At 38.1% G+C, this 15974-nt stretch overlaps 1 protein-coding gene across 8 annotated transcripts in view; it reads right to left on the bottom strand.

Annotated features, from left to right (window-relative positions):
• DOCK7 (dedicator of cytokinesis 7) overlaps positions 1 to 15974 on the bottom strand; it is a 254019-nt gene that overhangs the window by 62875 nt on the left and 175170 nt on the right. For 5 of the 8 annotated variants that reach the window (XM_006862471.1, XM_006862473.1, XM_006862477.1 and 2 more), the window contains 4 exons: positions 7100 to 7282; positions 6857 to 6992; positions 4490 to 4586; positions 1786 to 1882 (listed from right to left, as the gene is read on the bottom strand). In XM_006862471.1, the coding sequence (XP_006862533.1) occupies positions 1786 to 1882; positions 4490 to 4586; positions 6857 to 6992; positions 7100 to 7282 (513 nt within the window). Of the gene's footprint in view, positions 1 to 1785; positions 1883 to 4489; positions 4587 to 6829; positions 6993 to 7099; positions 7283 to 15974 lie in introns of all 8 variants that reach the window. The other 3 variants (XM_006862472.1, XM_006862475.1, XM_006862476.1) reach the window with 1 other exon arrangement.

Below are 15974 nucleotides of genomic sequence, written 5' to 3'. Positions count from 1 at the left end.
CATTTGCCTCAGTCACTTTATCTCGTTTCTGGACATGTGCAGATATGGTCATCTGCTTCTGTTTTTTGGGCATCTTCAGGGGTTATCTGTGGACTTAATACTTAGATGGGTATGTATTTTGATATCTTTTATGCTTTCTGAATGCCCCCAGGTAGATGTGATCAGGAAATGGGTTTCCCTTTTCACTCTTTTTCCGGAGAAGTTTCAAGATACCACTGTTGGGCGTTTTGACGTAACTTAGGATATAATTTTCGGCCTATTTCCCCTTTTGTCTGCTTGTCCCGCTCCACAATCCCCATTCAGGCCTTTTTTCTAGTTGGAAACAATTCAGGGCCGGCTGTGGCCATTTGGTTTTAATTGGAAACTGTCTCTTTAAATTTCGAAGACATCTGTGCGCATGCGTAGTAGAACCCTCCGAGGGTGGGGCTGGGGTGCCCACTAGCTCAGGCACCCCTATAGTTACCAGAATGGAGGTACGCAGATAGCAAGGGACCAATGAACAGATACCAAAAGAAAAGAATGTCCACACCTTTATCTCAGCGGTTCTGCCAGGCATTTGTGGCCGCTCTGATCCTTCCCCAGCATGGTCTCACTCAAGATGGCTGCTCCTAGAGCAGCCGAGCGTCCCGGACTAGAAAGCAATAGATTTCTTGCTTCTGCCACAAATCCCCCCAACTGTGAGACTTTCACCCTTCTAAATATTCCTTTATATGTGGTTCAGAGTTCTGGGACCAGCCCCTGAGCCTGTTCGGTCGGGTATTCTGTGTTGTTGTTGGCGGAGCTCCTTTACCGCACTTCCACCCAATCCGCCATCTTGTTTGTTGTCCGGTTTTAATTTTTAATCTCTCTGATTGCATCTGTATAGCAGCAAGCAGAGACTGTAGCAAGGAATAAATGTTGCCAAAAGAATATGAAAAAAGGAAAAAAAGTTACAAATGACAAAATATTTTAAAAGAAAAATCTTCTGGGAACATATAGATGGATTAAGATGAAAGAAAAATTAGAATGAGTATAATGATATAGGTAGCTATTATAGTAGCTTTGAAATAAGGCAGTGATGGTTGTAGAGAAGGAAAAAAAGGGACAAGTGAGAGACACATTTATGAGAACAACTGAGAGATCTCAATATTTGATTTGCTTCTCCACTTACTGTGTAATCAAAGGAAATTTTTTTTTAAACATCTCTATACCTCAGTAGTCTCATCTACCAGATGGGGATATTATGAGTTTCAACTGTATGAGTTTTATATTAGGACCAATTAAATAATATTTGTAAAGTGCTTAGGGTACTACCTGACACAGGAAATACTAGATAGATGTTAGTTGTTACTATGGTTACTGACAGGCTAATACTACCTAGGTGACTACTGTTAGAACTACTAAACGACCTAATTACTTAAAGAACCTATCACACTGCTGGTTTGGTTTGGAGAAGACATTGAATAAACCCAATCCTGTCTATATGAAGCTATAGCTCTACAAGCATGTTGGGTATAGTATGACCCAAAACATCCAATTTTAAACACTCTGTCATACTGCAAAAAATGCATAAGTAGATTTTGAAAGTAAAACACTTATTTTATCATCAACCTCATAGAAAAAACAGGTGAAGTTGTAAGAATAGGTTAAATACAGAATTACAGTTAAGAGAATCACAAAATGTTGGAACTGAAAAGTAGGTACTGATATTTACATACCATTAGATGGTTTAATAAATCCTTTTCCCCGTCCCTCCCCTAGTTCATTAAATCTGTACTTTTCAATCCTCTTTTTTGTGTTATTTACCTGGACAACAATCTCTAAAGTATCCAAAATGATTAGGTTTGCTTCCGTTGCTAGGTTTCCATCAATCAGTGCTTCATGCTCAATCTCTGCTCTTGACCTAATGTAAAATATTTTAAAAACTATATTATGTATGTATATATCTTTAAAAATCCAATAGTTCATCAACTCAGGAAGCACTTAAAATGCATAGAAATGAAAAAACTTGAAGCTATTTTCAATATTTGCCTACATGAAAGTATATATGAAAATAAGGAAAAGGCAACATATAACTTATCTTAGAAAAATGTGCCAATTTACATTTTCTCACCTTATTATAACACAAAAATGTCGTTGAAGGTATAAATGTCCTGCCTTCAAGAAGACACAACGAACATAGAAAAATGCAGTTTTCTTTTAAATGGAATTGACACTAGGTGGTGCTATGTGGATTTTTATTTCTGGCTGCTTCAGGTAAAGCACCATTCAAAATGCTTAGTAATCATTTCATCATTTCAAGGATTACCAATGTATCTATTCTAAATTTTTTATACATCTACTGTCATGAAATAATTTCATTCTTCAGTTGGATTCTGCATGGTATCACTCATCAGTAACAAAACAATTTGATGCGATAAAGTGCTTTACTTGAATAGCTGTTATTTATTGAAGAATTTCAACTAAAATTAAAGCGGTACAAAAAACTACATTTGTTTTGTGGGTAAGGTTGACATTTCTCATTTAGCAGCAATTCATGGGTGCTGAGCTCATTACAAGCCAAAACAACTCTACTGCACAAAACAGAAACGCCCAGAGGGTTTCTGAGGCTGCATATTTATGGAAGCAGACTAACACATCTTTCTTTAGTGGAGTGAAATGTGGGTTTGAACTGCTGATCTTTACGTTAGTAGCTCAATGATTAACACACTGCAAAACCAAACTCCTTTAAGCAGCAATTATATTCTGCTTATGTGAAGATTTACAGCCCTGGAAACCCTATACAGAATCACTATAAGCTGGAACCAACTCTATGGCACGCAACCACCACCACCAGTCCCTGAAGAAGGATATTATGCTTGGTAAAGTGGAGGGTCAGTGAAAAAGAAGAAAATCCCCAAGGACATGGACTGACACAGTGGCAGCAACAATGGGTTCAAATGTAGCAATGACTGTGTGGCTGGTATGGGACTGGGCAGTGTTTCATTCTCTACTGCATGAGGTCTCTATGAGTTGGAACTGACTCCATGGCAACTAACAACAGCAACAACATATTATATTCAACATACGATAACTCCACACTCTTATCTATATGATATGAGGCTGCAATTTCACTCTGCTTGCTCTCACAGGGCTTTATTTCCTTGTGTTTCATGGGCTAATATGTCTCAACATTTATTTGTGAGAATTTTCTGATGCTTGGGCTGAAAATGATTCTCAGTAGAGCGACCAACCATCCTGGTTTGTCCCTGAGACTGAGGGGTTCTCTGCATGTGGAACACTTGGTGATGAAACCAGGAAAGACACGGCAAACCAGATGACCTGGTGACTTTATTATCCAATTAAAGTTCTTTAGGCCAGCCAAGCTAATTTAAGATGATAAATTTTCAAAAGAAAGAAATTAGCCTTTCAGTGGCAAGTCTCAGCTCTGGCAATTTCACTTGCAGTCACTTAGGACGTTGTTAAGCGCTGTTGAGTCAGTTCCATCCCATAGGGACCCTGTATATGGTTTCCAGGGAGCAGCTGGTGAGCTTGAAATGCCGACCTTGCTATCCAAACTTTGCAGTTCAGGGCATTAATCCACAGCACCACACCAGAACTCCAAGATAATTAATTTTCAAGAGAAAAAAAAAAAAAAAAAAAATCAGCTCTTCAATTACAAGTCTCAGTTCTGGCAGTTTTATTTGCAGTCACTTAGGCAGTGGGAAGGGATTACTCTGGTTCCTTTTACAATGAAGGTGTAGCCCTGTAAGGAGCCAGACTTAAGCAACTGTAAAAAGTAGTCATCAACCAGATTCCTCAATTTGAGCAGAAACCTGGCTTTTTTTCTTATTCCTTCAGCCTTGCTATGCCTCAAGCAATTTCACCAAAATCTCTTAAGACAATAAGTTTCTGTTCCACTTATTTTTCTGGATCCCTTCCTATCTTCCCTTAATTCTGATCCCTTTAATGTTCCTTATTTGTCTTATCAGGTCATGCATTTAAAAGTTTTTTATATTTTGTCCATAACTGTATCCCTTGAAATATTTAGTTCAGTGTGATACCTAAGATGTGTTTTATGAAGAAAAAAATTAGGTTGCTGAATACATTTTCCAAGGGAATGTGCTCAGGAAAACGTTTGTTAAAATTTAACAATTTGCTCGACTCTGTTACAATGAAAAACTATTCCTCAAAGTCTTTTTTATCTTATAATTTTAAAATTAAGTGTATTTTATGTCCAATATAGATAAAATTAGAGCTGGTGGTACAGAAGGTTAAGCACTGGGCTGCTAATCACAAGGTCAGAAGTTCAAGCCCACTAGACAATTGATGGTAGACAGATGAGGCCGCCTTCTTACGTAAAGATTTAAAGCCTTGGAAAACCCTCTGGCGCAGTTTTGCTCTATGCTTTGAGTGGCAGTCTGTTAGTTTAATTATTTGATATATATAGTAGCACTAAAATAAATCATTTTCCGGTTTCATTTGAAACCCAACAAGCCTATCCATCACATAAAGTATAAGGTCATGTTACTTGTCAAGCTTCTCGGTGTTCTGACGCCAATGAGTCATGTCCTTTCTCCACCTCAGATTTTCCTGACTTCCAAAGGCACTTCCCGAAGGGCTTCTCTCTGTAAATACATTTCAACCACATATTTGAAGACCTGAGCAATGCTGCATACTGACATTAATTTTATACATAACCATTATTAAGCTAAGGTACAAGGAGAAATACCTGACAAGTGGAAAATTTATCGAAAATGTTCATGACAGTTATACAATGTGTTGTGATACATGAAACATCTTTTTAAATAAATAAATGTTCTAATACTGATTTTGTTCAAAATCTTAGCCATGACTTACAAGACCCTTGCAAAATCTGACTTCATTTTGAACCACTTTACCTCCCTGCCAGCTTACACCACACCAGTCATTCTGTTCTCTGTGCTAGTCCCCAATCCTAGATATACTCCTGACTTAGGACTGGTGGTTTCTTCTACCTGATTGGTCTTCTCATAACTTTTTGTACAACTCACTCAATGACCAAGGGGTACAGTGGTTAAGTGCTGTATCTAAAACGCTGTGGTCCCAAGGCTCTGCAGGAACAAGACCTGGTGATGTCTGCCACCATAAAAATGACAGCCTAGGAAACCCTATGGGGCAATCTAACAGTCACTTGGGGTCAATGTGGGTCACAATCCATTGGGCAAGATACAACCATATCCATTAACTTAATATGCATTACCCCCCCCCCCCCCAAAATAGGCTTTCACCTCCTTGGTTAGGATTGTATATCACTAGGTGACCTTATCTTATTTGCCAACTGTAAACAAAAATTGCAAAGACTTGATTTTCCTAGAAACTTCTAATCTTGCAATTTAAACAATGATAGTGGTCCAGAGGTTATGGAATTAACAATTTGGTAGTGTTGTTAAGTGTCTCTGAGTCGAATCCGACACATAGCAACCCTATATTGGGTTTCTGAGGATGCAGACTCTGCAGAAGCAGAAAGCTTCAACTGTCTTACACAGCACTAACAATATAATGAACACATCTGTTAACAGTTTGACCCTAAACAGAAAGTCAAAAGATCCTGGCTTTGCAATGTACTATACAGTTTTGGATAAGCTGTTTACCTCTTTGAATTTCACTTTCTTCATCTAAAAACTGAGCATAATTATTAATGAGGTTTTAGTAATAATTATGATCCAAGTCAATGTTAATTTTCTTACTTTTTCACGAGATTTTTGTGCATAATGAGTTATTTTGTTGTTGTTGTTGTAACGTGTCGTCGAGTCAATTCCGACCCATAGCAACCCTGTACAGGGTTTCTGAGGGGCAGCTGGTTAGTTTGAACCAGACTGTAGAGTGTATATATTGTTACTGTTGTTGTTAAGTGCCATTGAGTCAGTTCCAACTCACAGTGACCTGGTATAGATTTCTGAGGAGCAGTTGGTTAGTTTGAACTGCCGACTTTGCAGTTCAAATGACCCTGCAGTCCAGTGCTTATCTTACAGCTCCACACCAGACTCCAAAAGTGTATATAATGACAATAAAAAAGTTATTCTAGTAATTTCTTCAAAGGCAAGGTTCTGTCTCATTCGTTTTTAAATCCCAAACACCCACACATACACATAGGATATATTTAAATAAATGACACTACATTAATATCAGTCATAAGATGATTTTAAACATTTATGCATATATACATTCATATTTTAAGGCTATATATATGGTATCCGAATGTTTCATGTACAAGAATGACTCAGCCACGTCCCTGACTTTAAGGAGTTCTCAGCAACAATGACATTATTTGTATGTCACTTTGGAACTTACAAAAGATTTCTACATACATGGTCACCATGAAGAAGATGAGCTCCATTAGTTAAGTATCAATTTCTGTTTTAAATTCTCATAAAAATTACAAATGAATGAGGAAAAGGAAGATAGGAAGATAAAGTGACTTGTTCAAACTTGTATGTCTACTGGGAAGCATACCTGGGATGAGAACCAGGGTATAAAATACTGTTTTCTATATTCCCTACCATATTTGAGTTTGGTGGCCAATAGACTTTCTTTATAACTAGGCTTATTAATTTATTACAGAATTTGAACACACTAAATAAAAAGAGATGCTACTAATATTTACATCAGGGCAATAGGCATAAACTGAGACAATCCAGAGCAAACTGGGAAATATGTTCACTGTTAAAAGCAGATTAATAATTAGAATTTCTACAGAAAAAACAGGTCTTCAAAACACTTTTTTTTTAAAGTATAGATTTGTCATTAAGGGTTTGTGACAATGGTAATTATAATATCTTTATTGTTGTTATATATATATATAGTTCAAGGAAATATAAATGATTCTCACCAGAAGGTGAAGATATTGTGTACATACCGAGCTGTCCTCGGCTTCGGCGTACCATTTCCTGCCTAGCTCCTATGCTTCCAAGAATAGCTTCTTCAAGCTTTGCTCTCATGTCTTTTGATTTCTTAAAGGTCAAACTATTCATTCTTTCAAACACTTTCTTTCCCTAAAATAAAAACATTGGAAATAAAAAGGATATTGAGGAAATTTTCTTCCTTTTCCATATTAAGTCTCCTTTCTGGTTCTTCTTTAAATGGCATAATAATCACTTACTTTGTACTCAAAGCAAGATACACAAAGGTAAAGTAGATCTAATAGTCGATTCAGCTGAAGGACTGAAAGATCCGTAAACCACTTTTGTAGAACTGTCTCATCTGCATTCTTGAGAACCCACAGCAAACAGATCAAAAGGTTCCGACTCGATTCTGCTGAAAACGTAGTATGTTGTCTACCACTCTGAAAATGAACAACAGTTGAATAAGAAACATCGGTCAATGATAATTTCTTGATTTGAGGGGATGGAAAGAGTTACTAATAGTCTCATTCTAAAACAATAAAATAAAAACCGCATAAAAATAAAATATTTTTAAAACACCATTTGATTTAGACTATGAAATTTAAGGAACCTGTCCTGTCAAAATAAGCTTGTCTTAATGTATGGCAGGGCTGGTAGCAGAAAATAAATACATGTTAAATAGAAGAAAAATGTTGTTAATAAGTACCTTCAAGTAGGTTCCAACTCATAGCGACACTGTATAGGATTTTCTAGGAGTGGCTGGTGAGCTTGATTTTGAGGTTCAAACCGACCTTGCAGTCCATTGCATTAGCCTACAGCCACACCTGGACTCATGATTAAGTACTTTACACATATTACTTCATTTAATTGCTCAATATTACGAAGTAGGTTGTACCATTTCAGTTTTACAGGATGATGATGACTAAAAATAACAATTTTTTAGATGTACTAGACACTATGTTACAGAGTCCTGGTGGTGTAGTGACTTACATGTGGGGCTGCTAGCCACATTTTGAATCTGCTAGTCAGCATTTCACCACCACCCGTCAGTCAGTTTGTCGTACTGTGGTGGCTTGTGAGTTCTTGTGATTCTGAAAGTTATGCCACTGGAATTTTAAATACCAGCAGGGTCACCAAAAATACCAGCAGGGTCACCCATGTTGGACAGGTTTCAGATGAGATTCCAGACAAAGACAGACTAGGAAGAAGGAGTGATAAACTATTTCCGAATATTTAGTCACTGAAAACTTTATGAATAGCAGAGAAACACTGTCAGATATAGTGCCAGAAAATGAGCCCCTCAGGTTGGAAGGCACTCAATATATGACTGGGGAAGAGCTGCCTCCTCAAAGTAGAGTTGACCGTGATGATGCGAATGGAGTAAAGCCCATGAGAGTAAAGCCCACAGGACCTTCATTTGCTGATGGGGAACAACTCAAAATGAAGAGAAACATCTGTAAACATCCACTGAAAATCAGAGCATGGAATGTACAAAGTATGAATCTGGGAAAATTGGAAGATGTCAAAAATGAAAAGGAACACATAAACATCGACATCTTAGGAATTAGTAAGATGAAATGGACTGGTATTGGCCATTTTGAATCAGACAACCACATGGTTTATTATGCCAGAAATGACAATTTGAAGAGGAATGGTGTTGCATTCACTGTCAAATGTACAGGTACAACGCTGTCTGTGATAGGATAATATCCATGTGCCTACAGGGGAGTCCTGGTGTGGCACTGCAAAGTCGTTTGAACTGCAAGGTCGGTGGTTCAAGCTCACCAGCTGCTCACTGGAAACCCTATACAGGTTCGTTAGGGATCAGAATCAACTCGACAGCACTAAACAACAACAACAACAGGGAAGCCCAGTTAACAGCACTATTATTTAAATTCATGCACCAACCACTAAAGCCAGTGAGGATGAAATAGAAGAATTCTACAACTTCTTCAATCTGAAATTGATCAAACATGCAATCAAGATCTATTAATCATTACTGGTAATTAGAATGCAAAGGTTGGGAGCAAAGAGGAAGGATCAGTAATTGGAAAATATGGCCTTGGTAATAGAAATGATGCTTGAGAATGCATGATAGAATTCTGCAAAACCAATGATTTGTTCATTTCAAACATATCTTTAGATAGCATAAGAGACAACTATACACATGGATCTCACCAGATAGAATACATAGAAATCAAACTAACAACATATGTGGAAAAAGACGATGAAAAAACTCCATATCATCAGTCAAAACAAGGCCAGGGGCCAACTGTGGAACAGACCATCAATTATTCGTATTATTCATATGCAAATTCAAACTGAAGTTGAAGAAAATGAAAACAAGTCCACAAGAGCCATATGACCTTAAATATATTCCACCTGAATTTAAAGATCATCTGAAGAACAGATTTCATACATTAAACACTAAAGTCCGAAGACCAGAAGAGTTGTGGGATGACATCAAGAACTTCATACATGAAGAAAGCAAAATGTCATTAAGAAGACAAGAAAGAAGTAAAAGGTCAAAATGGATGTCAGAAGAGACACTGAAACTTGCTCTCTCCAGCGTAGAGATGCTAAAGCAAATGGAAGAAATGAGGAGGTCCAAGAGCTTAACAGAAAATGTCAAAGATGAGCTTGAGATGATAAAGCCAAATATTACAACAATATGTGCAAAGAGCTGGATCCGAAAACCAAAAAGGAAGAACACATTCAGCATTTCTCAAGCTGGTGGAATCGAAGAAAAAATTCAAGCTTCGACTTTAGTTATGGAAGGATTCTCTGGGCAAATTATTGAATGGTGAAGAAAGCATCAAGAGAAGATGGAAGGAATACAGAGAGTCACTGTACCAAAAGGAAATGGTTAATGTTCAACTGTTTCAAGAGGTAGTATATGATCAACAGCCAATGATACTGAAGGAGAAGCCCAAGGTACATTGAAGGAATTGGCAAAGAAAAAGGCACCAGGAAATGATGAAATAAAAACTGAAATCTTTCAAGAAAGTGAGGCGGCACAGGAGACACTCACTCATCTCTGCCAAGAAATTTGGAAGACAACTATCTGGCTGACTGATTGGAAGAGATCCATATTTGTGCCCATTCCAAAGAGAGGTCACCCAATGGAATGTGGAAATCATCAGACAATCTCTTTTATGTCCCATGCAAGTAAAGTTTTGCTAAAGGTAATACAGAAACGGCTGCAAGCATACATTGACAGAAAACTTCCAGAGTTTCAAGCTAGATTCAGAAGAGGCCGTGAAATAAGGGATATCATTGCTGATGTCCAATGGTTCTTGGCTGAAAGCAGAGAATATCAGAAAGATGTTTACCTGTGCTTTATTGACTACGCAAAGGCTTTTGATTGTGTGGTTCATAACAAGCTATGGACAACATTGCGAAGTATGAGTATTCTGGAACACTTAACTGTGCTCATGAGGAATCTGTACCTGGACCAAGAGGCAGTCGTTTGAACAGAACATGGGAACACAGAATGGTTTAAAATTAAGAAAGGTGTGCGACACAGCTGTATTCTTTCACCATACTTATTCAACCTGTATGCTGAGCAAATAATATGAGAAGCTGGGTTATATGAAGAAAACTGTGGCATCAGGATTGGTGGAAGGCTCATTAACAACCTGCCACATGCAGATGAGACAATCTTGCTTGCTGAAAGTGAGTAAGACTTAAATATTTTCTGATAAAGGTCAAAGAGCACAGTCTTCAATATGGATTGCATCTCACTGAAAAGAAAACAAAAATCCTCACCACTGGACCAATAAACATTCTTGTCAACGGAGAAAAGATTGAAGTTGTCAAGGACTTCATTCTTCTTGGATCAACTATCAACATTCACAGGAGCAGCATTCAAGAAATCAAAGGACGTATTGCATTAGGCAAATTTGCTGCACAAGAACTTTTTATTTAAAATGTTGAAGAGCAAAGATGTCAGCTTCAGGACTAAGGTGTGCCTGACCCAAGCCATGGTATTTTCAATAACGTCATATGCATGTGAAAGCGAGACAGTGAATAAGGAAAATCATAGAAGAATTGATGCTTTTGAGTTATGGGGTTGGAGGAGAATATTGAAAGTGCCACGGACTGCCAAAAGAACCAACAGATCCGTTTTGGAAGAAACGCAACCAGAGTGCACCTTGGAGGCCAAGATGGCCAAATTTCATCTCTCATACTTTGGACATATTGTCAGGAGGGACCAGTAGCTGGAGAAGGATATCACGTTAGGTAAGTGGAGGGTCAGAGAAAAAGAGGAAGATCCCCAACGAGATAGACTGGACAAGTGGCAGCATCAATGGACTCGAGGGTGGCAACAGTAGTGAGGTTGGCCCAGGATCGGGCAGTGTTTTGTTCTGCTGTGCATAAGGTGGCTATGAGTCGATACCAACTCGATGGCACCTAATAACAACAGTCAGCATTTTGAATCCACCAGCGGTTATGTTGAACAAAGATGAGGCTTTCTGCTCCCAGAAAGGTTTATAGCCTTGGAAAGCCTATATGGGGTCACTGAGTTGCAACCAAATTGGCAGGACAGTAGCAGCAGCAGCAGACACTATTTAGTCATACTTAGTTCTCACAACAATCTTATTAAGCAGCATTAATTATTACTAGTTCTAGTTTATAGAGAAGGAAACTGAAGGCTACAGTGATTATGTAAAGTACCCCAAATCACTTCAGGATATACATTAAGTTTACCAAACTCCAATGCTTATGCTCTTTACCATTATACTACATTTACTATTTGTTTAATAAATACATTAAATAGAGGAGACTGGGTTTTGTGATTAGCTGCTAACCAAAAGGTTAATAGTTCAAACCCACCCAGTGGTCCCACACTACAAAGACCTGGCAATCCACTTCCATAAAGATCACAGCCAAGAAAACCCCATGGAGCAGTTCTGTTCTGTAACACATGGGGCTGCCATGAGTCAGGAGCCAACTTGACAGCAGCTAAGGATAACAGTAAGAGTCTAAATAATCAGAAGAAAGCAGTTGAGAAGATGTTGAGAAGAAAAAGACGTTAAATATGGTTGATCTTGAAGTCATGAGCTCAGCTATCACCTTATTCTCTCCACTACTCTGATGGATGATATTAACAGTTAACACTGTCGTCTGTAACAGAATGTTTACTCTGTTGTCAGACACTATACTAAGTATTTTACACATATTAACTTATTTTCCACTACCCCAGAGATAAATATTATCATATCTACACTTATAGATTAAAAAACTGAATCAAGAAGTTAAATATTTTATACAAACATATGTAGCATGTGGTGAAGTTGGGATGCAAAGACAGAAAGGATGGCTCCACAGAAGCTCATATCCACTACGCTTGCTGCTCTCACAGATGCATTCCCAGGTATGTGAATTCACCTACATGAACTCTGTCAACCACTATGCTATACTGCATCTGACCTAAGCACAAATAAATTTAACCCTCTCGGTCTTTCTCATAATGAAAATGCTTCTTTATTAAAAATGAAAGCACTTTCTTAATAGCTGAACTTTCAAACAAGCACTTAATAAATTAATAGTTACTCTTATAAATACAATTAAAAAAGTATCCTGAACTTGACAAGCAAACAAGGTTATATAGATTGACATATCTCATATAACTTCACTAAAACTGACAAAAATGAAGTGACATATTTGAAGAAAGACAGATGAATCTGAAAAAGACTCAATAATTTTCCCTAAATTGTCTGTAAGATCAATGCAATTCCAATCACAATCCTAAAAAGACTTTTTCTGGAAGTTTGACAGATTGATTCTAAAATTTAACTAGGAAGAAGAAAGGTCCAAGAACATCCAGGAAACTCTTGAAGAACACACCATTATTTTTAGTAGAAATTTGCCATATATATAACCAACATGAGGTTAGTATCCAAAATAGTCTTCCTCAACTGGGCTCTATTAGAAAATTAAGTCCTACAGAGAATTATTTGAGGGAAGGTGGCTTATATCATTCTAAATACGCAAGAGAGAAATTAATTCATCACCCACACGAAATGCCTCAGGTTATTTTATTATACATTTTCTGATCTCTAGAAAATAAAAGAATTCTTCCATAACACAATTACTAGGAGTAAGGAAAAAGTCCCAGAGTTCCACATCTTTTCAGTAAGAGTCAAACCTCTTCCCTTTACAATATTCACAGCTTCACCAGTACTATCTGTTTCAGACCTACAGATGAATGACATGATACACTTTATTCTTGCTTTTATCTATCATCTCCAAAGAACCAGCCTTTGGAAGTCATGTTTCATGTCTCAGATTCTGATCACCATGTAACTCTGTACTCCTCATTTACACACACACATAAAGCCCAACATATATGAGGAGGCTATAAAAAGTTCAAGCAAAACAGGAATTTAAAGATAATGGGATCTTTTTCATCAACTTTTTAAAATGTCTTCATATTATACACCTACTCCATATCTATGGGAGTACATTGGCTCCATACAATAAGCACTGGACTACAAACCATAACAATTCAAGGCCACCAGCTGCTCTGCAGTAGAAAGATGAGGTTTTTAAGATGTGAAGATTGACAGCCTATCAGCAGATCGATTAGATTAGATTAGATTAGATAGGAAGTATGTATATAATAGACATACATATGGAGCCTTGGTGTGGTGCTACAGAATAAACGTTGTGTTAACTAACCACAAAGTTAATAGCTCAAACCTACCAACTGCTCCTCAGAAACCCTACCCATGGTTGCTGTGAGTTGGAACTGACTTGACAGCACTTAACAACAATAACATGGGGAGCATATGGCTCTATACAATAAGCACTGGACTACGAAGCACAAGGTCCACGGTTCGAGCCCACCAGTTGCTCCACAGGACAAAGATGAGGCTCCTGTACATATTTACAGCCTCTGAAACCCTATACAGGGTCTCTATGAGTCGGAACTGACTTGGAGGCACACATCCAGCACCAGCACTCCTTACTTAAGGCACCCTGGTGGCGCAGTAAGTTGTGCATTGGGCTGCTAGCCACATGGTCAGCAGTTTGCTGGAATTGGCGGTTACATAGATGTTTTCCTCCTCCATTCTGTGTGTGGTCTGACATAGTCATCTTTCATTTTCACACAACAAACTGGTCTTTAGAATCTAACCATGTCACTATGTGAAGAGCAGGTGAAGAGTGGGTTTATATACATGTATGTGGCTAAAGATGGAGTCCTGGTGTGGTGCTGCTAGTTAATGCACTGGACCGCAAGATTGATTTGAACCGCAGGGTCGGTGGTTCAAGCTCACCAGCCACTTCTTGGAAACCCTATGTAGGGTCACTATGGGTCAGAACCGATTCGATGGCACTTAACAACAATAACAACATATAGCAAAAGATAGTGTACCAATGCTAGTAACATATGAAACTGATTTTAAAGCAAAAAATTATTATATTTTATATTGACAAAAGGTTCAATATACAAAATATATATAACTAGTTTTGAATTATTATATACTTTATAATACAGGCTCAAAAGAAATAAAATAAGATCCTATAAAATTAGTGAGAAATTAGTAAAACAGTAATCATAGTTGGAGAAGAGAATAAGGAGAAAAACTCAGCACAGACAAGAATGATTTCAACAAAAATAATGAACCAATTCAACAGCATGGACATACATAGACACTGCTGAGGTGTGGTAAAGTACTGAGTATGGTCCTTGGGTCAGTCTTCCATGCTGTGACGTGCTGTAAGTCCTATCCTCTATGCCTCTGATTTTGGAGCGAGTTGTTATGTGACTGAGGCAGATTAAGGTGGGCTGTATCTTGAGGTCCCACCTTACTAGAAGGCCTGACTCAGGCCATTATTCTTAGTTTCTTTGGGGATGTGGTCTATAAATTAGCCATCATATTTTTTATGATAAGACAACAACTAACTTATTTTGGAGCCCTGGTGTGGCACTGTAGGATAAGCACTTGACTGCAAGGTTGGTTTGATCCATAAGGTTGGCAGTTGAAAGTTACCAGTGACTCCTTGCAAACGCTATACAGAGTTGCTATGAGTTGGAACCAACTCAATAGCACTTAACAACTTTTTTAAGCTCTTCTCTTATGAGGCAAAACACCAGCTTCCTGGTTAACAAAGGAAAGCAGAAAGTCGGGGTCACAGAATTAGATGGGACCAGATCTGGCCCATATAACATGCACCATAATGATGAATGTGTTCTCAACCTGACCTTTTCATGTCACAAGGCTGAAAACAGACCTCCATTAATGCCCCAATGTGGGCAAAATGCCATCTTTGTAACCTCCTTCCCAAATGAAGATCCCCAGAAGACTAGTTCTTATGCTGAATCATTCTGACAAATAACAAATACTACCCAATCAGATACTTGGTGATTGGGTGATTTATCACAACCATCGTGGTGAAGTGAGTCCTGATGTGCTCCTTTATTTGTCCAATCAAGGACTTCTTTCACTTTTGGCCATTTTGTGTCTCTGTTGCCCCGCCAAGTGAGACCTGGGAGAACACAGTAACACTTGGGCAAAGTTTGCTTTCTTACTCCAGATCCTGTATCTGGCTCACCTCCATCTGACCTCCGATGTGTGGGACTTGAGCCAGTAAGTAGCCTATTACCTGACCTGAGTCTTCAGACTCTACAACCATGTGAGCTCCTGAACAAACGCACATGGCTCATGAGCTCCGTGAGACGCTGCAGCATATTACGGAACCTTAAGACATAAGGTAGAATACTGAAGGAATGAGTAGTAGTTGCTATCAGAGATGATGGAGTAGTACAGCACTCTGGAGAATCTGGGACATCTTTAACCTCTACTTCATAGGGTCCACCTTTGTGCTGATCTTTCTAAAAGAAGTTATTCATGGAACTGTAAGCAGCCACTGAAAAATATGTATTATTTTGAAGTACTTAAGATCTTTTATAAAACTGACCATATATTGGACCATAAAATCAGTTGCCCTGAATATATATTAAAAATATACACACATACGAAAAAGAAAAGAAAAAAAAAAAAACCACCCATGACTATGGCTCTTGGTCACCCTTCAGGTCTGAAATTGAACTCACCCCATGGCTCCATTTTCAGCCAAATAATGAGTCTATAAAAAGGAGCTCTGGTAGCGTAGTGGTTACGA

Source organism: Chrysochloris asiatica, unplaced genomic scaffold (assembly GCF_000296735.1).
Source record: "Chrysochloris asiatica unplaced genomic scaffold, ChrAsi1.0 scaffold00048, whole genome shotgun sequence".
In the NCBI taxonomy this organism is placed as follows: domain Eukaryota; kingdom Metazoa; phylum Chordata; class Mammalia; order Afrosoricida; family Chrysochloridae; genus Chrysochloris; species Chrysochloris asiatica.
The sequence above is the reverse complement of the archived record's forward strand: the minus strand, read 5'-3'. Positions and strand labels throughout refer to the sequence as shown.